General features: G+C 42.7%; 1 protein-coding gene across 1 annotated transcript in view; it reads right to left on the minus strand.

Annotated features, from left to right (window-relative positions):
• Positions 1 to 26,135, minus strand: part of RASGRP1 (RAS guanyl releasing protein 1) — a 71,497-nt gene extending 45,362 nt beyond the window's left edge. Inside the window, exons 1-2 of the mRNA XM_065402817.1 lie at positions 26,104 to 26,135; positions 22,934 to 23,115 (exon numbers count right to left, since the gene is read on the minus strand). Of these exons, the coding sequence (XP_065258889.1) occupies positions 22,934 to 23,115; positions 26,104 to 26,135 (214 nt within the window). The remainder of the gene's footprint in view (positions 1 to 22,933; positions 23,116 to 26,103) is intronic.
• Positions 26,136 to 26,647: the final 512 nt, after the last annotated feature.

Below are 26,647 nucleotides of genomic sequence, written 5' to 3' on the forward strand. Positions count from 1 at the left end.
TTGTCAGATTCTTGGGCTGTCCATCGATCTGTATATTAAACTTTCCGTTCTAAAGTGTGATATTGAGGTCTGGGTCTTCACTGTTAGTGTTTAAAGTTCATTTAATTCATTATTTAGTTGTACTTTTGTGTCTGTCAAGCCGCAGCCTGCATTGGGAATAGGGTATGGAGCTCTTCAGCCAGAATTCACATGGGGCAATAGGGAATGTCAACACCTGTTAATGTGGTGAAGCAGGGCCTCAGCCTCTCTAAGTGTGGCACCCTTTGTATTCAAAATGCCTCCAGCAGCACTACAACTCCCCCAGTTCTTGTACTCAGAGGCGCAGATCATAATCTCCTGTGGCTTAAAAAATGGATGGAGGTGCTGGAGGAGTGCTTAACAGTTTCCATTTAGGGCCCCAGTCCAGGAAACCACTTAAGTATTCATTTAAAGCCAATGGGACTAGTGCTTTGCAAAACTGGGGCCTTATGGACTTAAGTGCCAGCTTTTGAAAAGTCCTCAGCACATCCCATGTGAGTGCTATTAAATGTCTAGTTGAATGCTTTGAGGACATTTCCTCTATCTGTATTTCTAAACACACAATCCACTGAGCTTGTTACAATGATCACTTTCAAAGTCCATCGACATGCAGACCCTGTACCACTCACTTTATTAGCACCTCCTCTCTACAGGTGCTGAAGCCTTCTCCCACCCCATGATCCATTGTCACCCTCACCACACACAGGCACACCACATGCACCTTGGAAGGCAACTGCAGGGCTGGCTTTCTTAGTTGCCAAAACCCGCTCTGCTCCTTCCTTCTACCAGTAGCCGCTGAAAGTGTTCAGATCCTCTTTGTTGAAGTCTCAATTACAAGCATCTCTGAACTGGCCAGCTGTCATATCCAACCCCCAGAACTGTCACATGCCAGTTTGGAGCTCTTATTCTGTGGACTGCTTTGTAAAACATCCCCTGGGTCACCTCGTTACTCAGACTTCAAAGCCCCCACTACAATGGTCTCAAAGTATTTAATTCTGTGGAACAATATAATAACCTCCACAGTCTAAGAACTGTGCTCAGGTGTTTAGCATCTCTGGAAACAAGGGCACTTTTATTTAGGAGCGTAACTATGGATTTAGCTGCTTAATGTTTGGTACCCATTTGAAAACCTGGTCCACGGTCAATACTATGATTAGAAAAGGAACTACTACAATATAACCTAATGAAAGGAAATTACATAAACTTAAGTAAACTATCTTCATGAAACGTATGGAGCCGGTGAGTGGCACCTTCTTGAATCAATCCCTGTTGTAAGAGAGTTTGCATGTTTCCACATGCACTTGAACCATGAGCAGTTTATTTTTACATTTATAAGTTGAAAGCTTCTTGAGACTCATTTTCATTTCCGCTTGTATACCTGTTACTAACCACACACCCTGCTGAGCAAAACCACTGAGTGAATACTAAATAAATTGGAATGGGTGCGTGTCGGTGTTATATCATTTTACATTAGGGAAGTGCTGCAAAATAGTGTACAAGTGTTAGTTTTGTTTTACTGCATTTGTTAAAAAAACCCAAAACAACCTATGTGCTTTCATTCCTTTTTTCTGTAAAATACTTATGCTATGTAGATGTAGGAATTTTTCAACCAGTACGCATGCTACTCAAATAGGCAGATAAAATAGGACATCCCAATCCCTCAGCCACTATTAAAAAAAAAAAATACAGTCACCAATAACTGGGAGAACATCTGAAACAGAAATGCCTTTCACCATGTTCTGAAGGCAGCCACAGCTTGGCTCTGAGGGGCTCTCAGAAGGAGTATGTTCCACAGTCAGGATCCCTCTACTGAGGCCTGGCAGCCAATTCACAAGAGTTCAACCCTAGGGGGACAGCAAGAGTGCCCCAGATTAACTGAAATCTTGTAGCGAGGGAACGTCTAGAGGTCATATTTGGGGCTGGATATTTCATAACCAATGTCTGTATCTACAAGGGTTCCTATTTATCACTGTGGTATCTAAACTGTACTCTGAAGTGAATCAGAAGCCAATGCAGGCATGGAGCACTGCTATCACAGTAACCAAACCTCTAAGAAGGTGACTAACTTTTCTCAAGTACCTGAAGTCTCCTAGTAGTTCTCAAAAGGTAGCACCCTAGAGAACACATTGCAGTAACTATGCCAAAATCATAGGTAGCTGCATTGAGGTCCACCTCACTTGATGCTGCAGTCACTCACTACTTAGAACTCCTAGGAATAGCGGCCTTCAAAGTGCTATTTGTGATGACTTAAATGGCCACCTCCCAATAGTGGGAGACACCCATATAATCATAGGAGCATTGTTACAAATGTTGAACCCAGGAGATAATTAAAGCAGCATACCTCCATAGCACAGGTGGGAGAATCAAAGTACTCAAAAGCCCAGATCAAAGACCTTAAGGAAACATGTACAAGTGTACAAAATAAATATGAAGGCTTATCCGGGAGCTCAGAAAACTGTTACCATCCTACTCGTGCCAACTGTACTGCACCTCTGGCTCCAGCTGGCAGCAGATGCAGGACTAAAAGAGAACCTTAGGAACACTAGAAACAACCCAAGTTGGAAGGAGTTCTGTCATGAGTTCTATGGTGCTCTGCAAAAGGTACTACTCATTTATGTCCTCTTCAATTGCAAACATCACAGATAGCATGGCAGGCCCTCATGTTGTCTCATCAGTTTTAAATCAATCTCAGCTAAAAACTCCCCATTCTCTCTGACGCTATGCAATGTGCGGCACCTTCAGAAACTGTAAGGGAACCCTGATGGTTCTGGTGGTTTTTAGCTTAAAAATAAAAATATTTACCCCCTTCTCAAACTCAAAAACTGCCCCTTGCAACAAGTTGGTAAAGTCCTAATGAAAAAGCAGGAGGATGAGTGTGGAGTAGTTAGCGCCCCCGGTAGTCAAGTCGCTATTTGAGGTATATGATCACTTCTGTCTTCAGGCCTCTTGCTCATCACACACATTTATGCCTCAGTGGGCATGCTTGGTAGACAGACGTTTTACATTACGAAAATTGTGCAAATTACCTCCCCCATTGTGTTCTGAATATTCAGTGACTTCCCAACCAGAAAATGCTTTTGTCCCCTCCTCTGTGTATTCTTCTGTGGTTTGAATTCTCATTTGCTAATTATATTAAAGCAGGTTATTACCTTGGTCTGCTCTTCAAGACCTTTATACAGCCTCCCACTCTCTTGGAAATTCCTAAATAGAACCCTGCAGTTACACATATGCTATCTCGTGCAAACCGTCATACTGATACTTTATATGTAAATTATGGCTACATTAATGTCAACTGAGATGTGAAACTATTTCTGGAAGCTTTTCTCTAGATACCTTTCACTTTCTTTCATATACTGTTCTTCATTTTGTTTGCTTATTGAAAAAGAAATGGACAAAAGCATTTTGTTGAGCTTCATTTACAGCAGCTCCCCAAGAACTTGACCAAAATCTAATTCTTGAAGCTATACTTGTGTCTTTCCACAGACTGGCCTACGTCCTTGGAGTCTTGAGCTGGTTATTGCTCCATCTTTCATACAGCAGATTTACCCACATTGCCTATTGCTGCAGTTGTGATGCTTTATATTAGCAACCACCCCAACTGTGACTATCTAATGGCAGATATGGTCACTGAGACCCAGATCCTCAAAGGAATTTAAGTGCCTATCTCCCATTAATTTCAATGGGAGTTAGGCACCTGAATAACTTTTGAGGATTTGGGCCTAAGTTGCTGATTGCCTAATGGATCCAGACTAGGTCATGATCAAGCTGGGTAGAGCAAGTCACCAGCTCTTGCTCATCATTTTATGGCAGCCTTTATATTAATAGACAGGGGAAGGGGGGGCATGCAAACTAAATTCAGGTGATTCCCTTTCAGCAGTAGACCATCATTTGTTTTCTCTACTACTTGAGCTTCAGACAAGATGCACCACTCGTTTATCAAGCCTCTTAGAGTTTTTTTAAAAGGGGGGGATTCTTTCTCTCTTGGGAAGAGGCAGAAGATAGAATGTTGCAGCAGTTCTGTTTACATTACAATTACATTCATATTGGGGATACCCAATCATATGACAATCATGCTATAACATTCCTGGGTTTTGTTTGAATAGAGGGACCAAACCACGTTCAGGGAACTATCCTATTGACAGCACTAAAAAGGTCTGGCCTGTAACATGATTATTGGCCCTGTCAACGCAGGAAAAAAATCAGTCCATGCTGAAAGATGGCTAAGGCCCATACACAGTAGTAACCTTAATGTAGTTAGGAACTTAGGGAAGAGAAGTTATGCTCCATTTGTATCAGACACATGAGGCATATATCTCTCCATTTCATGCACAAACAGGGCTTGATCCAACTCCCATTGAAGCTAATGGAAAGGAATCCACAAAGAGGAGAGACTATAAAATTAAATGAGAATGCACCAGGATCTTGGAGAGAGGAAGGAATGGTAACCTCACTTTTCATGTTCAGATCTGCACTAAAGGATCCCTAAACAACAAGCCAATAAAACACGAGTGTTGTAAGAAACCCCATACTTTGAAATAAAAGTTCGAGTGTCCTTTCCTCTGTGAGACAATTTGGGGAATCTGTATATGTACAGCTTATGAATTGTCCGATACCAGAGAATTGTTACATGTATCTGTGTCAGACTGAACACTCCATTTTGAATGTGCGGTTTATTTGCTTTTTCTGTGGTTCTCCTGAATTTCAAGGGCCAGTGTCCAAGGGCTAACAATAGAGGTCCACTAAACCTTGATGGTCTTGTTTTCAAATAGAAGCACCCTAGACTAAAGGCTGGATGCTATGCAAGACAACTGCTTTTTCAGGGGAGAGGCTGACTGGCAAAAGAATCACATGGTAGTGGTCTCTCCTGTTGAGGCAAAGCAGGAGGTCACATGACACAGAAGGCTGGAAGGCTATAAAAAAAAAAGCAGGAGCTGCTCCATTGTAGTGTTTTGGCTATTTTCACCAGCTGAAGCTTTTGGGAGCTGGGCAGGTGTCTGAGGTAGGGGAGAATCCTGCCCATCTGAGCACTGATGGTCCCCCAAGGGAAGGGTGAGGGGCATTGCATTTGTGGTGTTCGCTATTTTCTAAATGATCTGTGCTTTTATTCTTAAGTAAAGAGTAATGGGGTGTTAGAAGCCTGTGCAAAGTCAGTGTGTGTGGCTTTCACTACTGTGTATGCCTAAATAGGTGAACTGTAAACTAGCAGGCTCACATCTTCAGTGGGATTCTGGGTTGTGCAAGAACTGCCAGTTTCAGGGTATAAGTAACTGGACCACAGGATCCCACCTGGGAAGAGGAGTGTCAGACATGAGGTCTGCACCTGAAGTGTCCACCTACAGGCCCAAAGCCAGGGACTGTGCTTAAACTCTGTCCAGCCCCTGAAAACCAAGGGCATGTGAGATTCAGCATTTGAATGCCCTCAACAGCTTTGTGGCAAGGGTCCTGCGGGAAGAGTTCAATCAGAACTGTGAAACTCTGCAACCACAAAATGTCTATGCATTTATAAGCATAAATCGCCATGTCACATAACCCTCTCCTTATGTCACAGACCTCTCAAAACCACGTTTGGCCTTTTTATAGTTGCTCCTAGCGGCTAGCCCTGTGTATTATTTTAAAGTGGAATGGCTGGTGAATCAACTATCACCAAGCAATATGGATAGTCTTATCCCTACATCCTCTTTATTCAGGCGAGGGATAGATTGAGTCTGTCTGTCCATCCACATGAGAATCCTGCTAATTTTCTTAGATTAATTTGATTAGCTCTTTCTCTTAGTAGACTGCAGTATTTCCCCTCCATAAAACCATTCAAGTGAGTTAAAACCATTCATGGGAGTTTTGGGTGCAAATGCAAAGAGTATAACAAAAGAAACTCAAGGTGGAATTTGATAGAAATGAGAGCCAGACTATAGTTGCCCTCTCTCAGGAGCAACCTTTATGAAGTTACTCACACTTACAGGTTAGGGTAACACTTTGAAGTAGAAAGAAAAGACGGGAAGATTTTGAAAAGTTAAATGTATTTGGAGACACCAAACTAACGTGGGTGGAAAGCATTTCATTATTTGGTCTGATTTTCCAAACTAACAGAAGCTAAAACAAAGAGTAAAGGGGAAAAAATACCTGGTGTTCATTGTCCTACAGCATGTTAAAAATGTTCATTTTAGCAAATTTATGGCATAGATGAGACAACTTTTTACAAGATTATCTTTGCTACAAAGCCTACAAAACATAGATTGAATGTGGAAGCTTCATAGAAAAAGTTCTAATAGCATGGGTTTATAATTCTTTATCTCCAAGCTGAAGAACACTGCTAGTTCACTAGAATGGCCCTTTGCCCTGGGACTGAGTCTTAACTTCACGACAAGAACATCCAATTCAGACCTCACTGGAACAAACATGGTGGGGTTTAGTCCAGGTCTTATATGCTTCATTTAGCCAATCAAAACAAACAAACGTAGTATTCTCCTGGGGAATACTAAAATGTCAAGATACCTCTTTGTGAGCCCAGTGGTTTAATAAGCATATTTGCCAACCTCTTGGGAAACAATAGCAAAACCAATTTCAGACCACCAGACTGGGAAACACTGCCAGAGATGTAGCCACACTGCCCCTTTTTCTTTCTCATCACCTGTTTTCCAAAAGAGTTGCTATTTGAAAAAGAATAAATCACTTGACAACCATTGGTGGAGTCTTCCAATGCAGAAAGACATCAAGGAGCTATTTTTTCATACGTTATATTAGCTCTTCTGAAATCATTCTGACCAAGACCTAAAATGACTTGTTTACAAACATGTGTGGTAGGATCTCCCACAGATATCTAAGATAGTTTGTTTACTTTTGGCCCCCTGTTTGAAAAATATCTAAATAGCTAAAATGATCTGCAGTCATAGAAAGCCCAACTTCACATTCCTCAATATCTGAAACTTTCTATTGGGCTCATACCAGAATTTCCTTTCCAGTACAGAGGTCTCCTGTTCAGCCTCATCTCAAAGTATTTGTCTAATACTGACCTCAGGTCCTCTCTTAGGTGGACAGAGTAAGAGACATAATGATTTCTAACACAGTATCAAGGTACTCCAAACTTGTGTAGCATCTAAGAATTGTCATTCACCAAACAGCTGTTTCAGTGCTAATACAGTCTTTTTCCACTTGAAGGTGTATTTGTCTTGCACACCTTTGCCCTCCCTTCCTTTTATCACAGCTCAGTATTCTTTGCATCTCTTCAAACTAGTTGCCCTACCTTGTAGCACTGAAGCATATTTCCATTCTAACTTGTTCACAGATCTTGCTACCATTGTGGGGCTACCTGGAGGAAAAATGTTACAGGTTCTTTTGCATTGTTTTCCTGTTTACATTTTCATTAACTAGTAAGCTAATAATATGAAAGTCTGTTTGAAGAGTCCAATTTGGGTTAATGTTGGAAGAATCTTGCTTGAAGTGAATATCCCATTTGTAGGGCCCTACCAAATTCACGGTCCATTTCGGTCAATTTCATGGTCCTAGGATTTTTAAAATCATACATTTCATAATTTCAGCTATTTAAATCTAAAATTTCACAGTGTTGTAATTGTAGGGGTCCTGACCCAAAAAGGAGTTGTAGGGGGTCGCAAGGTTATTTTAGGGGGCGGAGGTTGAGGTACTGCTACCCTTCTGCGTTGCTGCCTTCAGAGCTGAGCAGCTGGAGAGCAGCGGCTCCCGGCCAGGAGACCAGCTCTGAAGGAATCTGTGCCACTTCTGTGCCAGCAGCAGCAGCACAGGGTAAGGATGGCATGGTATGGCATTGCCACCCTTACTTCTGTGCTGCTGCCTTCAGAGCTGGGCACCCAGCCAACAGCCACCGCTCTCTGGCCACCCAGCTCTGAAGGCAGCACAGAAGTAAGGGTGGCAATACTGCAATCCCCCTAAAAATAACCTTGCAACCCCCCTGCAACTCCCTTTTGGGTCAGGACCCCCAGTTTGAGAAACGCTGGTCTTCCCAATGAAATCTGTATGTATAGGGTAAAAGCAAACAAAAGACCAGATTCCCATGGTAGGAGACAAGATTTCATGGTCCGTGACGTGTTTTTCATGGCCATGAATTGAGTAGGGCCCTACCCATTTGAGTTATTTAACTTATCTGCAGCCAAAGCTTGCTGTTTACCCTGAGACCAGGAGGTTATGATGAGAAGTGCACTGTTAGGAATGAGGAATTATAGAAGATAGAAATCATCCAAAACAAATGTTCTGAAAGAGAGTCAAGTTCAAAGTCTGAGCAAAAACGATCTTGATGTCACATTATTGATCCCTGCCATATGAACTCCACACTTCAAAGACATGACACCTACTGAAAAACCTCACTTGGAGATGTGACATTTCACCACCATATGTATGCAACTGGGCACTGACTTAAAGTTCACTCTGTGTACATTCGAGTCTAAAAGGCGCAGTGCTCCAAGACTCCTGAAATCCATCTCCCATGCATGAGTAGCGCTGATTGCCCCGAATGGCTGCTGCCTCCCCTTTGCCCTTCCCCAGATGCTCACTTCAAGTTCTGAACTAGGTATTAGGGATGGGATGAAAAGAAGCTTAGGAAAAATCTCTTGATTTTTTTTTCCAGCCTAAAGCTTTCTAACAGCAAGATCTATTAGGCTAGGTCTACACTACCCGCCTGAATCGGCGGGTAGAAATCGACCTCTCGGGGATCGATTTATCGCGTCCCGATGGGACGCGACAATCGATCCCCGAATCGACGCTCTTACTCCACCAGCGAAGGTGGGAGTAAGCGCCGTCGACAGGAAGCCGCAGAGGTCGATTTTGCCACCGTCCCTACAGCGGGGTAAGTCGGCTGCGATACGTCGAATTCAGCTACGCTATTCGCGTAGCTGAATTTGCGTATCTTAAATCGACCCCCCCCCGTAGTGAAGACGTAGCCTTAGACTGTGTAATAATCTCCCACGGGAAGCTACATTGTTTGAGTCATTTAAAACTGGTGCAAAGTACTAGAGAATATACTGTGGTCGTGGTGGTGGTCTGAAGGACTGGACAGTACTGTACAAGACACAAAATACTGAAAGTTCCCACTTCAAAGAACTTACAATCTAAACAAGATAGACACAGGGTAAATAGGATGTACTGGGAAGTCCAGAGAGGAATTAACTGGTTTTTATTTTTTGCTACTGCTTCACACATTGGTTGGAGGAAAGGATGGACACTAGTACAGCTTTCTTTGGAGACTGAATTGGTCATCACTATAAAATGCCTAAGCTTTTGTGAAATGTAGAGAGATTACATCCTTTTCTTCAACTGATATACCGGTAAATATTTTTTTCCCAGATACCTCTAAAAGGCATTCACTAAGGGACCTAGAGAGAACTTTTATCCTTTCTAACCACTTCCATAAAAATTGAACATGGAGGGCCGGATCCACAGCAGATGTCAACAGAACTATTGACACTTGCGCTAGCTGACGATCCAGCATATTTTGACTAGTAATAGTCCTTGGTATATTCCCTCTTTTAATCGGAGATAATCATTGACACGCCATAGTCAAATCCCATATTTTACATGCAACTTCATTCTACAAAGTAGAATTTTTTTCAGTTCAGTTGCCAAAGTTAACATGCAGAGTTAAAAGAAAGAAATAAGACTGAGGGTCAATACTTTTTTTTTGTCTTTTAAACAGCTTTTTAAAAAACGAATTCATATTTTTGGCAGAATCTCCTATGGAAAAGGTTAAGTTATCAATGGCTGTTTTACATTTGTTACAACCACAATCAGCTTTAGTTAACTAAATCAGCATTTAGCATTCTAAAGAGCAGTAACAACTCTTCTGTGCTTGTAATGTTATTAGCTCCTTATTAACATAATTTCTGTTGCCAAGCAACTAAAGCTTCTGTGCCATATTTGATGGAATTATGCCAAGATTATTTAAAAGCACAAAGATCAATCCCATTTTAATACAGAGTAAAACTGAGCTAACTGCTGAGTACTTTATCAAATAGTACTTTATCAATTTTCAGTTTAGGATGGTAATATTTAAGAGGTGGGGAAAAAACCCAGAAATTGAAGGCTAAAAGGTAAACAAAATGTCATTTCCAGGTGAATCTAGTAGCGAAAAACTAAATGATAAAGATAATTTGCTTCAATGTGGGAGTGTATTCACGTATAAAATACGTAACTGCCTTTGAGTCAGAATTCTGTGTTACAGTCTGTGTGAATTAAATTGACTTTCTAAGCTTTCCCCATCAGTGGCAACATGATTTGAGCAGGTAGGGAATGCTGACCTCACATATAACATCTGACTTTGTTTTTAAATGTCAATGTTTAATATTTTTTAAATTGCCAGGTTGATGGGATTTGATGAATATATTGTACCCTAAGTTTGCCTTATGTATTGCTGGAAGATCAAACAGGATGCTTTTTGAAACAACTAAATGCATGGAAGTCTAACTTCATGGAAGTCTAACCAGCTCTTGATGATTTGGGCTGCAGTTTAACACCTTACATATTGCAAAGAGAACTGTGTAAGCAGACCCCTCTAGTCACAAGGAGATGCACTGAAATCATTAGGGTTTCACACAAGCCTGGATGGCTACCCATATGGCTTTCTTTGCAGGATTGGGGCCTATGGCAATTACTAAGGCTCTCTGGAGTTATAGTGAATTTCATTCTTCTAAAAGAATTTGTTAAACTCCAGAGATTGTTGGCCATGGAGAAATAGGTGTGGTCCAGTGGTCTAGGAACAGAAGGCCAGGAACTCCTGAGTGCTGAGATGAGCACTGATACTGACTTCCTCTCTGGCTTGTTGTATGTAACTTATCATTTAAAACAGCTTCTGTACCAGATGACTGGAGGATAGCTAATGTGATGCCAGTTCTTAAAAAAAGGTTCCAGAGGTGATGCTGGTAATTATAGGCTGGTAAGCCTGACTTCAGTACCGGGCAACTGGTTGAAATTATAGTAAAGAACAAAATTGTCAGACGTAGATAAACATGATGTGTTGGAAGAGTCAACATGGTTTTTGTAAAAGAAAATCATTCTTCACCAATCTACTAGAATTCTTTGAGAGGGTCAACAAACATGTGGACAAGGGTGTTCCAATGGATATACTATACTTAGATTTTTAGAAAGCCTTTGACAAGATCCCTCACCAAAGGCTCTTAAGCAAAGTAAGCTGTCATGGGATAAGAGGGAAGGTCCTCTCATGGATCAGTAACTGGTTAAAAGATAGGAAACAAAGGGTAAGAATAAATGGTCCATTTTCAGAATGGAGAGAGGTAAATAGTGGTGTCCCAAGTGGTGAGCTGGAGCCGGTTTGCGCCAGTCCGCACGAACCGGTTGTTAAATTTTGAAGTGGTTTTAGAACTGCTTGTTAACCGGCTTCCCTGCAACGGGGGCGGAGGGGGCGCTGCGGCTTTGATGGGCTCTGGCCGGGAAGCGTGTCATTTCTCCTCCAGCCGCCAGGGGGCGCTGCTCTGCGGGAGCCATGTGGGCTGCCGCCCGGCCCTGTTGCTGCTGCTGCTCCTCGGACCTCTGGCCCTGGGGTTCCCGCTGCTGCCTGGTGGGTCCCTGGATGCTCTGCTGGGCCTGGGCTGCGTCCTGCTGCTCGGGCTGCTCCAAGCCGCTCTCCCCGTGTGAGTACCTGCCACCCTGCCCGCAGCCAGCCCCTGTCTCCAGCCAGCCCCGCTCCCCCTGCCCGCAGGCAGCCCCTGCCGCACCCCCTGCCCTGTCTCCAGCCAACCCCTGCCGCACCCCCCTGCCTGAAGCCAGCCAGCCCCACACTCCTCTGTCTCCAGCCCTGCCGCCCCCCGCCCGCCCGAAGCCAGCCAGCCCCTGCCGCATCCCCCTTCCCTATCTGCACCAGCCCCGCACCCCCTGCCTTGCCCGCAGCCAGCCCCACACCCCCTGCCTCCAGCTAGCCCTGCCCCACGCCCGTCTGCAGCCGGCCCCACATTCACTGGTGCCCTGCAGTTCCCAGGGCAGTAACCCTAAACACCTGCTTCAATGAGGGGGGAAGGGAGCAGCTGGGACCCACACATGTGCATACCCTAGGGTGACCAGACAGCAAGTGTGAAAAATCGGGACGGGGTGGAGGGTAATAGGAGCCTATATAAGAAAAAGACCCCAAAATCGAGACTGTCCCTATAAAATCAGGACATCTGGTCACCCTAGCACACCCCCAGGGAGTGATGGGGACCCACACATGTGAAACGGAGCTCATTTCTAGATCAGGCCCATCTTTTTAAAAAAGAACTTTAGGTAGAGTTAACATTCATCCATATTTTCCTGGACATGTCAGGCTTTTTGGGTCTTAAATCACCTCCCAGGAAAATACGTATGTATGGTAACCCTATTGGTACAAAAAATACATACTGTGGCACATCCCTTAAATCAGAACTTTTTATAGGGAACCGGTTGTTAAGATTTTGGCAGCTCATCACTGGGTGTCCCCCAGGGGTCTGTACTGGGACCAGTACTATTCAACATATTCATAAATGATCTGGAAAAAGGGGTAAACAGTGAGGTGGCAAAATTTGAAGATGATACAAAACTACTCAAGATAGTTAAATTCAAAGTAGACAGCGAAGAGTTACAAAGGGATCTCCCAAAACCCTGGGTGACTGGGCAACAACATCACAGATGAAATTCAGTGTTGATAAATGCTAAGTAATGCACATTGAAAAACCTAATCCTAACTATACATATAAAATGATGGGGTCTAAATTAGCTTTTACCCATCAAGAAAGATCTTGGAGTCATTGTGGATAGTTCTCTGAAAACATCCACTCAATGTGCAGTGGCAGTCAAAGCGAACAGAATGTTGGGAATCATTAAGAAAGGGATAGATAATAAGACAGAAAATATCATATGGTATGCCCACATCTTGAATACTGTGCACAGATGTGGTCGCCCCAGCTCAGAAAGATATATTGCAATTGGAAAAGTTTCAGAAAAGGGCAACAGAAATGATTAGGGGTAGGAATAGCTTCCATATGAGGAGAAATTAATAAGACTGGGACTTTTCAGCTTGGAAAAGAGACTACTAAGGGGGGATATGATAGCGGTCTATAAAATCATGACTGGTGTGGAGAAAGTAAATAAGAAGTGTTATTTACTCCTTCTCATAACACAAGAACTAGGGGTCATCAAATGAAATTAATAGGCAGCAGGTTTAAAACAAACAAAAGGAAGTATTTTTTCATACAACGCACAGTCAACCTGGGGAACTCCTTGCCAGAGGATGTTGCGAAGGCCAAGACTATAACAGGGTTCAAAAAAGAACTAGATACATTTATGGAGGACAGGTCCCTCAATGGCTATTAACCAGGATGGGCAGGGATGGTGTCACAGAAACACTGCCTATTTTGAACTGCTTTTCATGCAATTTTCAAGTGTTTAAAGCTAAATATATTCTTTTTTACCACTAATATGAAAATAAAATATCTTAAGGTTTTTGGGGTATAGTAGGGGTTATACAGTAGCCCTGGTGAGGACATGGGCTGTAAGGAAAGATAATGGGAGTTAAAAGGTTAGCTTAACTTACCTGGCAGTATAGGGAAAGGTGGTTGATAATACAGGCTGTTTAGTAGTCTGCTTGGGGTTATTTCTATAGGAAGGAACAGAGACATTTGTCTGTGCTCTTCTATATTAGCAAGCACTACCTGCACACCTTCACTAGGGAGGCACTAACTAGGGGCAGAGGTGCCTTTACTCCCTGGATACACCTGGAAATATAGCAGGTCTTATAAAAGTCTCCAGGTATGCTGGAGGGGTTTGCTGTGCCTGTTACTGATAGTAACTGCTGTATGCTTCAACATGAGAAGGGAGAGGCATCATAAGATGCTGTTGGGATAAAGGTACCACAGTTCTGAGGAATATTTTACTTTTCTTCGTGAAGCTGCTGTATGGTACTAGCAAAGATTGTCTGGAATTAGCTTGTGTTTATGGTGGTTCTTTCTGAAGTCTCTCTGCCAGGACAATGCCAGTCTATAATAGGATTCAAAAAAAGAACTAGATAAGTTCATAGAGGATAGGTCCACCAATGGCTATTAGCCAAGATGGGCAGGGATAGTCTCCCTAGCCTCCTGTTTGCCAGAAGCTGGGAATGGGCGATAGGGGATGGATCACTTGATGATTACCTGTTCTGTTCATTCCCCCTGTAGCACCTGGCATTGTCCACTGTCAGAAGACAGGATACTGGGCTAGATGGATCTTTGGTCTGATCCACATGTTCTTGGCAAGTCTCAAAGACCATCTACAAAAGGATTTTCAACAAAAATTTTAGTTTATGCCCCTTTGTGTTTTTATTGATGTATAAAGTAGGCCTGAAACATGTAGATATTGTTCCCGCTTGTCCTTTTTATCTTAGAAGTATCAGAAACATCAATTCTGGTCTTCCCTGGTTCTGCTGGAAGGTTTATTGTGGATTTCAGATGATGCATACTGCTAGTATTTCCACTATAATGGAGGGGATGAGGGTGCCGAATCTTTAATACAGATGCTTTCTCCAAAATGTTGTTTAGTCATTGAAATTAAGTACATGTTAACAAAACAAACAGAAATAGTTGTAAGCAGTCTGAATAAAAGTCATTTGGCTCTTGTGAAGTTGTTTCACTAGTTCTCATGTCTGCCAGCCTGGATGGACTAGTGTGTGTGGTGTATGTGTGGTTTGTTTGTTTTTTTTAAATTAAAAAAAAAGGGGGGGGGGGATGGAGGGTAGAAACTGAACAAACCTTTCAGAGAAAAGGGGCATAGCCTAATTTTTTTCCCTTAGTGGATGATCTTTAACATGTCCATCTGTTTGTCCAACTGTAAAACAGGGATAAGATTTATCTTCTTGAAGGTGCTGTGGAGGATCAATACTTTTCTGTACAGATCTGAAGAGAAAACGTGCTACAGACGTATTCTAAACTACAGAGCAGGTGCAGTCATGTTTAACTTATTTTGCAAAACACCTATTGGCAATTATATCAATTTCAGGGTATGGTGGAGAGGGAAGTACATTCAGACTGCCAGCACCATCCCCAAATTCACATCACTATATTATAAATATCTATATAGTGCTTTCATTCAAATAGGTCCTCAAGGGTCCTATTTATGTTATGTTATGCTGACTCTACAAGGTGTGCTTATAAATATATCACTTTGACTGAAGTGCTGTTTTAACACTAAACAAGCAATACTATATATCAGTTATCAGGAAGTTAAGAATATGATAACCATGTGAATTTGCAGGTAGAAGTTGTGGACAAAATGAAATTATCCAATTTAAAAATTGGCCAAGACCCTGGGTTACCACTCCTAGATCTCCTACAAAGCACCACAGAATCTCTAACTATGGTCAATCTTGTTTTTTTACGATTCAAGTGAAATATCTTGCTATAGGAGTACTGTACTGCATACAATTCTGAACAAATATGTCCAGTATAGTTTCAGAGTAGGCTTCTAAGTGCAGGACCACATCAAATAATTATATTAATCCATGTTATACTGCAGTACATATACTATGGGAAGCTATTTTTACTGTCAGATGCATAATGCAATGAGATGTACAGTGCCTATAGACTACAAAAATCTATATTCCACAACTTTTTGTTTTGTATTGCCCTTATGATTCAAGTAATTACCACTTTAAGCCATTCTAACAGGCACAGTTTTGTTCAGCAGAAGATGATTGAAATGTAGAAGAGCTCTGCATATGTCTATCCATTCCAATAGGTTGACGTATTCTAATAGTCTTTCCATAGCTCTTCCCTTTGTTAGAGCTTTAGTAAAAGAAACAGACTTAGGGATGCGAATCGTGACATGCATTTAAGGAAGCTGTTTCAAGCATCCCTTTACTAATAAGCTTTCTTCTTTGCTGTTTAGGATTACAGGTCTGTGGTGAAACCTGAAGGGTCCCCTGGTTGTCTAGAAGAGATGAAATGCATGAATAGGAAAGCATTGTCTTATCTTATTAGCACTAGGGGGGGGAAACATGTTCAGAGGGCAGAAGTAAAAATCTTGGGCAGTTGACTGGTCTGATGATGGAATGTTGCACACAATATACATTTCAAAGACTTAAGGTCCTCACAGCATCACCAGAAGAAGCCTGCACTGCTTTTTAAAGCACGATGGAAGGGTTTGTCACATAAGTAAAAGATGTGTTAGGTGTTTGCTCATGTTCTGAAACTCTAGTGTAGACAAAGCAGATAGACATTATCTGCAAATCCTAGCCACAATGGTCAATAGAACAACTTCCACTGACCTCAGTGGGGCCAGAATTTCATCCTAATACATAAGCTTGAGTGGAAGCCTATGCTTCCCCCTAGGGGCTGGCTGTATTTAGGAGAAAGGGTGGGTTTTTAAAACATTTTAACTAATACATTTTAAAACTCTAATGGTCACTTTTCCTCCCTAATGTAAGTTAAAATACAACTTGCCCTGTTTACACTAGGGTTTTAAAACATGCTTAACATTTTGCTAACACACTTAAAATATCTTTTAGCCCAGGGGTGGGCAAACTTTTTGGCCTGAGGGCCACATCTGGGAATAGAAATTGTATGGCGGGCCATGAATGCTCACAAAATTGGGGTTGGGGTGCGGGAGGGGGTGAGGGCTCTGGGGTGGGGCCAGAAATGAGTTCAGAGTCTGGGAGGGGGCTGGGGTGGAGGAGTGAGGGCTTCAGCTGGAGGTGCAGGCTCTGGGGTGGGGCTAGGGATGAGATGTTTGGCATGCAGAAGGGTGCTCTGGGCTGGGATCGAGGGGATCAGGGCTGGGGCAGGCGGTTGGGGCATGGGGAGAGGCTCGGGATGCAGGCTCCAGGCGGCGCTTACCTCAAGCGGCTCCTGGAAGCAGCGGCATGTCCCTGCTCCAGCTCCTGCGCAGCCAGGCGGCTCTGCACACTGCCCCGTCTGCAGGCACCGCCCCTACAGCTCCCATTGGAGCACCAGAGGGGGCCATTGGAGCGGGGCCATTGGAGCGCATAGGAGCTAGAGCGGGGCCATGCCGCTGCCTCCGGGAGCCGCGTGGAGTGGCCCCCAATCCCGCGCTCTGGCTGGAGCGCCGGAGCAGGGCCATGTGGCTGCTTCTGGGAACTGCATGGAATGGCTCCCGACCCTGCTCCCCAGCTGGAGCGCCGGAGCGGGGCAAGCCCCAGACCCTGTACCCCAGCAGGAGCTCAAGGGACAGCTTAAAATAGCTGGTGGGCCGGATCTGGCCCAGGGGCCATAGTTTGCCCATCCCTGTTTTAGCCTATTCTAGACCAACCCTAGGCTTCAACTCTATGAGCTTAGTATGTGTTAAAGCCTAAACTACCTGATCTACACTAGTTTTGAAACATGTTAGCTGCAGTTTTCTAATGACATCTCTAACCCCTAATCATGATAAACCCAAAGGTAGAGTTATCTGGGAGAGAGACAAAATCACAGGAAAGGGGGAGGGCTCTTATCACCAAACTTTTTACTTACACACATATATAATTAAGTGCAAAATTACCAGCTATGACAGACTTCTACATAATGGATCTCAAACCCCAGAATGCTATGCTCATAATTACAGAAGAAGCTGGTGTAGACCAGTGTGTTGTGAACAGTTCACATTTCCATGCCCAGTGTACATACAGCTGACAGACATGATCATCCAATGACCACCACTGAAATATCCATCCTTTCAGCTGCTGACCAGCCAAGCTATTCTGTGAAGAAATATCACACTTTCTGGACTTAAAATACCAACACTGAGCCTCATGTATTTAAATTAGATCATTTATCAAATGTGTTTAGCCCTTCCTGTGCCACAGCTTGCTGCCTGCCTGATTCACAGGTTAAGGTTTCTGTCAGAAAAGTGACTAAAAATGGAACTGTCCTATTCAAGATATCTATTGCCTGTGTTTGTTTAAATCAGACACTGTCAGCACCACAGAGCCAATACAGCTGGGGAAGAACAAGTTAGCTTCTATTCTACCTCAAGCATCAACAAAATGGGGGTTTCAAGAATCTTTAGTTAGTTCAAAAACACTAACCCAGGAACCTATCCTTGCAACAAAGCCCGATGACAACTCTGTCCACATATCTATTCAAGTGACACCATCAAAGGACCTAATCACATCAGCCATGCCATCAGGGGCTCGTTCACCTGCACATCTACCAATGTGATATATGCCATGATGTGCCAGCAATGCCCCTCTGCCATGTACATTGGCCAAACCGGACAGTCTCTACGCAAAAGAATAAATGGACACAAATCTGACATCAGGAATCATAACATTCAAAAACCAGTAGGAGAACACTTCAACCTCTCTGGCCACTCAGTAACAGATTTAAAGGTGGCAATTTTGCAACAGAAAAGCTTGAAAAACAGACTCCAACGAGAAACTGCTGAACTTGAATTAATATGCAAACTAGATATTATCAATTTAGGCTTAAATAGAGACTGGGAATGGCTGAGCCATTACACACACTGAATCTATTTCCCCATGTTAAGTATCCTCACACCTTGTCAAACTGTCTTAAATGGGCTACCTTGATTATCACTACAAAAGTTTTTTTTCCTCCTGCTGACAATAGCTCATCTTAATTAATTAGCCTCTTAGAGTTGGTAGGGGAACTCCCACCTTTTCATGTTCTCTGTATGTATATATATCTCCTCACTATGTGTTCCATTCTATGCATCCGATGAAGTCGGCTGTAGCTCACGAAAGCTTATGCTCAAATAAATTTGTTAGTCTCTAAGGTGCCACAAGTACTCCTGTTCTTTTTGCAGATACAGACTAACACGGCTGCGACTCTGAAACATGTTCTTAATAGCTTGTCCTCCCACTCCTTTCCTGGTTCTCCTCCTATCTCTCTAGTTGCTCTCAGTGTTTCATTCGCAAGATGGATCCCATTCATCCTCACTCCAGCCCTCACTGCGGTTCCTACAGAGCTCCATTCTTGGCCCCTTTCCTCTTCTCCCTATCTCTGGAGATCTCATTCAGTAATATGGTTTTAAGTATCATCTTTACACGGATGACTCAGGATATGTCTATCCTACAATATAAGCCCAAAGTTCAAACTCAGGCTCAACCTAACCACCCCCCTTTACACAAATCACACTAACCCAGAACTCAGATCCAGGGTCTCAGGACCACGCAGAGGTGGCATGTCCAAGCTTGAGTCAAACTGGGACACAGGGATCAAACCCTATTGGTTTGCAGTGTAGACGCAGCCGCGTAGGACTCATGGTCAGGGAGTCTACCGAAAGCATTCCACAATGCCATGGGCTGAGTTTTTGTCCTCTGGACAAAAACTCCCGGGGGGGAGGGATAGCTCAGTGGTTTGAGCATTGGCCTGCTAAACCCAGGGTTGTGAGTCCAATCCTTGATGGGGCCACTTAGGGATCTGGGGCAAAAATCAGTACTTGGTCCTGCTAGTGAAGGCAGGGAGCTGGACTCGATGACCTTTCCAGGTCCCTTCCAGTTCTAGGAGATAGGACAGTCAAGTTCTTTTCTCATGCTGCATCTGAACAAAGGGCTAAAACAGCTACATTTTGGAAGGCCTCTAGGAAGTCTGGGATATGGGTGGTTGGACTAAGGCCCACGTAATTCCCTATAGATGCTGGGGTCTCAGGTTCAGACCCAGGGTGCAGTAATTCCTAACCTGGGTTACAAATGAGTCTAGATGCTCAAGCCCTAGGTTAGCAGACCCTGGGTATATTAACTTGAGTTCTACTAACTTTGAGCTTACATTGCAGTGTAGACAGACCCTCAGATCTACCTTTCCACTCCAGACCTCCCTCATTCCTTCCAAACTAAAATTCAAAACTGTCTTTTTGAAAACTCCTTGTGGATATTTAGCTATCAGTTTAAGCTCAACATAGCCAAAACTGAGTTCTTGATCTTTCCCCTAAAGCCCTCCCCACTTTCATTGTCACTATGTACAACACTAACATCCTTCCTAACATTGAGGCCCATCGTCTTTGACCCAGCCCCCTCTCTGAACCCACACTTCCAGGCACTGCCTAAATCTTGCTTTTTCCTTCACACACATCTCCTAGATCTGGCCTTTCCTCGCTGTTCACACTGCTAAACCTTGATACAGGTCCTCTTTATCTCACATCTTGTCACTCCAACTTGCTCCTGTCTGTTCTTGACAAAGGTCGCCTTGCCCCCACCCCTTCTTACATCCATTCACCACACTGCTGCAAACACACACACACACACAAAAAACATCTTCCTCGATCACTGCATCCCTTCACTGGTTTCCCCTTTTCCACTGCATGACACAAAACAAGTGCAAACTACTTGTCTTCATTTTTAAGACTCCTTGACTTGGCCCTGTGCTAATTATCATCTCTGATATGGAATAGGGCTGTCAGCTCCCACCTACACTCCACTAGTGCTGCCAGCCTTTATCGCCCGTTAGACATACATCAGTTTTCAAACAGTTTTTGTCTGTGTGCAGTACCCACCACAATGGGGATGTGATCCCTGACTGGGACCTCTAGGTGCTATTGCAAATATTAATGGAATAGCATAATGTACAGTGTGCATTTTAAAGTATGTTGTGTGCCTTCTTTATTATATACTGAATTTTCATAGCAGAGAACTCTTTTTCAGCAAGTAACCCTAAGCATCAGTTTCCCTACTGTGCTTCAAATACTAATTTAATAAAATGTATATCTAACATTAAAGTAAAACATTGCACAGTTTCCAGCACTGGATTTATCAGGGGTGATTATCTATAAAACCTTGCAAATCAGAGTGTTTTCTAGAGTGATTTTCTGAGATGCAGAAGGAAGAAAAATTCAGTCTGGAATAGAATTGTGACTGTCCATGGTAACTGGGTAGCATGCACTGCAATTTCAGGCATAGAGTGGACTCACTCAGTCTGGTGATAGATGCTGAATCAGTACAAATCAAACACTTTTTTTACCCGATCACAGAGCAAAATTTTGTCTCCCCATCCCCTCTCCTGAAATGGACTCCAGTGAAGGTTGTTTGCAAGATGTTTGTAGTTAACCCCCAAAAGAACCCTCTGTAAGCAATGTCTTTATGTAGTTGTACCAGCCTCATTTCATGCTTTATTTAAATACTCTACTGTGAAGTCCCAAGATATTTTAAGAATTTGCACAGTTTCAAGGAAAACAAAACACAAGGAAGACTATTTGTATAAGCTCACTGAATGGAAGAGACTGTGAAGTGCCTTTGGCTTATATAAGAATATGTGGATATCTACAGTACAACACAGTTCTCTCAAACAAGCTCTTCCATAAATCTTATGGTTACATATGCATTATTATTCATTTAGAAGTATTAAAATATAATTGACACAAAATATGTATATTGACTAAAACAAATAAGAATATTGGATAAAATCCCGGCCTCATTGAAGTCCATGGCAAACACCACATTGATGTCAGTGGGGTCAGGATTTCACCTACATTATTTGAAATAAGTCACTGCAACCATTCTGCTAGCATTTAATATAAAATGCATAATCTTTTTTCTTTTATAAAAATACAGGTACAAATTGAGAAGATTGGTTAATGAGCTAAAACAAATACAATATGTGTATATAGGCTTACTTTAGCACTTAGTTTGGCTCATTTTGTCTGAAGAGAGATGCAAAAAAAAAAAAACCAAACTACTAACATTTGTGTAAGAGTGAAGGCTTTTTAGTGGTTTAATGGATTTTCTTACGTAGTAAAATTCAATAAAACTGGATGGAGGAGAAAGGGATTGTTGGTTCTCTTCTTCTGCAGATATGTATGTCTTCCCTTGCAAATTCTTTATCATCAGTAAGTAACAATGCATGCTTTCCTCACTGGGGTGTTGCAAGGATTAGTCATGGTTTGTAGAGTGCTTTGAAGAGGTAAAGCACCATATCAATACTAAGTCTTATTTAACTCCTATAAATCCTTCACTGAAAAGAAACCCATCGAACTGCAACTCACCCTATGTGTACTGTATATACAAATACAACTTCCACTGCTCTGCCTATTTTTTGCAATTGACAACAAGTAGTTTGTTGGACATTTAGAAAAATCGATGTCATACTCAGCTTAATCTCCATTTGAAAAAATCTGCAGTTTTCATGTTGGTTTACAGCTATAAAAAGGTGAACTCTACAAATAAATGGGATGCCACAAGCTGCTGCTAGGGACTGAAATATCCAGCACATAGCATGGAAGGCTATCATATTGGCAGTAAAAAAATAAAATGGTACTCTATAGTCAAAGAAATACATCATTTAAAAAACAAATGATTTAAAAATACTTAGCTTTCTATCTTTATTCTTTATAAAGGCTTTGAAGCCCTCCATTTGATTCCATAAAATATCAAAAATAGTGTTTGCTAATGAAAATAGAAAGCATCTTTTTTGTTTTTTGCATAAGTTAAACATCTCAAATGGTGCTCTTCAATGTAGATATTTTGCTGGTGAAAGTAAAAAATCATGAATAATTTATAAGCCAAAAAGTATATGATTGGGCTTTTCACTTGAATCTTTTCTCCTTAAGAGCTGATTTTTGTAAGTATCTCTTCTGATTAAGTAACAAGCATTCCTACTTTACTGCACCTAGTCCACAAAACAACTCTTCTAATTTCTGACTAGACGATATAAACACATTTACACAGTTTGAGAATATTGCATTCTCCATTTTCCACCGTTTACTTGTTAAACATCCATCCATGTGCAAAGAATTTTTCCGTTCTGTGCATGGAGTAACAAAAAATGAAATGAAAATCACTTCACTTCAAATGCCTGGTAACTTTACTGTACTGATTAGGAGTGCCTTCCCAGAAAAGAATGTTATCATTCTAAACTTTCATCATATATTACACAAATTTATAGATCCATATTATATATATATATAAAAAAAATGCTTGACTATATCTTAACATTTCACAAGTTACCTAAACTGCTACTGTACAAAGGTCTGAAAACATTTACACACGATTGTTTCAAATCAGGACACTCACCAAAAGACTGAAGGCAGGTTTCAATGAGGTTCTCCAGGCTGGCGCCTTTGGCTAAGTGTCCCAAAGGCATCATTATTCTGAACTCAGTAATCTGGGTAGGATTTGAATGGGAGGCACAACGACTGATCTGCTTCAGTTCAAGTGCTGTTTTAGGGGCAGTGCTGCATCCTTGTGCAGGTTTCCTAAAGGAAAGGACAACAGTCAAGTGAGTACAATGAGAGCAAGGCAGTGGCAAATTTCACACAAGCCTCCACTGCAGGTTGGAAAAGGAGGAGAGATTTAAAAGGCAATTAGCTCCCCGGAGTTGGGTTGGTGAAAAACATAACCCTCCCACTTGGCAAATGCACCAAAGAAACCTCTCTTTATCAAATATCTTTAGCCCCGAAAATATGGCTCTTTAAAGCATGGTTATAGAGCTTTTCATTTTTTAAATCTATATATTTCAATCTTAATGTAAACATAATTCCCAAGCAAAGCAACAGGCATTCATATAATCTGACACTTCATCTAAAATCAAACAAACAATGTACATTATAACACTGGGGAAATGTCCCAGTAATGACCATCCAGCCTATGGATATTTACATTTGGGCACTATGATGAAAGTGAATGGATTTAAGCCCGTAGTCAAACCCTGAACAATTCTGGAAGACATTAAAAAAAAAAAAAAAACTTGAGAAATAATGATAGAGCTCATGCCTGAAATATCAGCATGATTTTACAGTGGAATACTTTATAGTTACATGTTTTGTTTCTCCTCTTAACTGCTCCTGTAAATGTCCACTTATACTGAATTTTTCTTGCTAAGTTACTAATGACTGTATTAACAACCTTATTGGTCAGACTTTCCAAGGCGGCCACTAAAACTGCACCCATAATTCTGCAAGTGCCTATTTTTAGATGTGTATTTTTCACACCAAAAGGTTTTGTAAGTACAAAAAGCTTCTGTGTTTACAAATAACATTTGAGTTTACTTTATTTGTACATACAAATTACAATTTTCATGCAAACATAAGAGATTGAGAAGGCACAAAAATCATAGATAAAATGTGTGCTCAAATTTGCATTTGCAAAGCTGCAGGCACCATTTTGAAATGCCTTTGAAAATATGGCCTGATAGTTCCCTGTCAGTGATCACCGCTCCGTTCAATAAAATGGTTAGCTGTTTCAAGGAATGTAAGTTGCACCCCACTGAAACATCTTCTAAGAGAGAATGTTAAAAATCATATGTGGGGTGAATTTTACTGATGGTGGAAGTAACACACAGATGGCATTGCCTGGAACAAAACTTGGTACAGTAAGCAGCAGTGCAGATCTCCTTCATGCACAGTTCGAACCCTGCAGTGAAACTCATGTTTTAACCCCTGTAGGTTCAGGTGCAAATATAAAATACTTATTCAATACAGTTTTTCATAACCAAAGCACTTAAGATATTAATTAATGAAATCTAGCAAAGGCCCTGTAAGGTAGGTTTTTAGAGTTAAATTGTTTCTGGTGTAAACCCACTCTCTGTATATTACTGATAAGGAAGACAAGCTACAGGGGGAGTGATTTTAGTGTCAGAGCTGAAAGTAGAATTCAGGCATCCCTGACTCCAGCTCTGTGCTCCAAGGGGAGTTATGCATGCCTAACGAAGAGAATAGTGCCCCCATGCCATAGCTCCAGCAATGAATCTCAATCCTTATCTGCAATTTCTCTGCCATTAGAGTGCTGTGTAGTTCATGACACTCATTTCACATGTCACGTATGACCACACTTGAAGCCAAATCACCAGAAATACAAAGCTAGTGTATGATGGTGCTGCTGATAGAGCAGATGCTAAACACCCCCATCCATTCCTGTTGAAGTTAGAATTCTTCACACAGCCTGTATCAGCTTGTCTCCTATTTTGTCTAAATGTTCCTTCCCTTAGCTTTATTGTGTGACCTCATGGTCTCATTTTATGGGTCTAGGTAACAGGAAGGGACCGATCAGCTTACAAGGTGCCCTTTGTCGATTCCCTTCCAACTCCCATTCAAGCCAGGCTGCTACAGCATTATAGTGGCAGTGAAACAAAAGTTACATGCAGCAGGTGTATTATTTTGGCTGGTGCCAAGAACGAACTCAGAACTGAACAGTGCACAAAATAACGACAGTCCCCACCCCACAGAGCTTACAGCATGGCACTTTCTGCTTTCAGAGCAGGGTACAGAGGGTAACTAATCAATGACATTAGCTGAATTCATCAATTAATTAAAAATATCTCCACTTACAGCAGTTAGTCAGCGTGTAAGGGGAGTGGAACTGAACAGACTTCCTTTTTTCCACCCTGGATTTCCATTGCAAACTTTTGAAGGGAAAAAGAAATCACAAAGTAATGAATGTCAGCTTGTGGGCTAGCACCCAGCACTAGGCGGTGTTCCCATGTGAGAGGACTAGCACCAAAGTGATGACTTCTCACACACCGCACTATAGACTAAAGCACGTTACCCCAAAGGGACAGGTGACTAGATTTTTTAGCCAGAATAAGAGATGCCACAGGCTCTGACATTCCTGCAACAGCAACCACAGGGGAGGCAAGATCACTCCAGCAGCATTCCTGCTAGGACACCCCATTTATTACAACTTTCAGGTATTCTCAGTCCACCCCGCTTTTCAAAGCAAGACAAAAGCCCAGCTCCAGCTGGGAAAGTTACAATCAAGATGGGGAAATAGGATCTTTTTACCACCACATTTCCCTCCCGTCTTTCCCCCGGAGTAATTGGGTAGGAAAGCGATGGACTTTAGACACGCTAATGCAGCAGCCAGGATTTCAATCTTAGACACGCTAATACAGCAGCCTGGATTTCAATCTTCAGGGCACTGCTTTCCCTTGCAGGTCACTTCATCCCATCCTCCCTGCAAGCGCGGCAGCGAGGCAGCTCTGGCCAAGCCACCCAGGCCCGAGCCCAGCGCGGGCTCTCCGGAACCAGGAGTGGGTCTGGGCGCCCAAGGCACAGGGGCCGCTAACTCTGCCTTTCAGTGCGAGGACAGCGCGCGTGTGGGAGGGAGAGGGGTCCCGGGAACAGCCCCGGCCCATCCATTTGCCCTGCATTTCCTCCCGCCTGCATCTGCCGTCTCTTCACCCCCTCGCGCCGCCAGGGAGCTCCCGCCTGGAGAGGGATCACGAAGCAAAGTCACGGCAAGCTTACGGGTTCTCCTTCCTCTTCCCTAAGGTTCCCATTTCGGAGCCAGGCTCAGCTCTGCCGGGCTCACATGGCGAACGGGATCACCAGGAGCAGCGAGGTTTCTGGGGAGCAGCCCTGGGCATTGCATCGCTCCCTCCTCCCCACTCGCTCTGTTTCCACCCCCCGAGCAGCTTCTCTAGAGAAGCAGTTGCGAGCGGTGCAGCGGCAGCCGCCGCCAGCTGTGACGAATGAGGGCGAAGATCTTATCGCCAGAAGGAAGTGCTCTGCTGCTCTTCTCCGAAGCCACCGCGCTTAACAGGTATGGAACCGCAGCAGACTACTGCTCGCGCGGGCTTATGGCAGCAGCAGCATGTTCCAGGGCAGGGCTCTGTCTGCAACGCACTTGCTTACCCTGGCGGGCCGAGAGGGCTTCAAAGCCCAGCGGAGTTTCATGCTAACCGGAGAAAGTCATTTTCCATTTTCAGTGGAACACAGTTTTTGGTTTGGTTCGTTTGGGGGGTTTTTAAATGGCTTTTCTTTCTTTCGTTCGTTCGTTTCTTTTCTTTTT

This window comes from Emys orbicularis, chromosome 4 (assembly GCF_028017835.1).
Source record: "Emys orbicularis isolate rEmyOrb1 chromosome 4, rEmyOrb1.hap1, whole genome shotgun sequence".
Taxonomy (NCBI): domain Eukaryota; kingdom Metazoa; phylum Chordata; order Testudines; family Emydidae; genus Emys; species Emys orbicularis.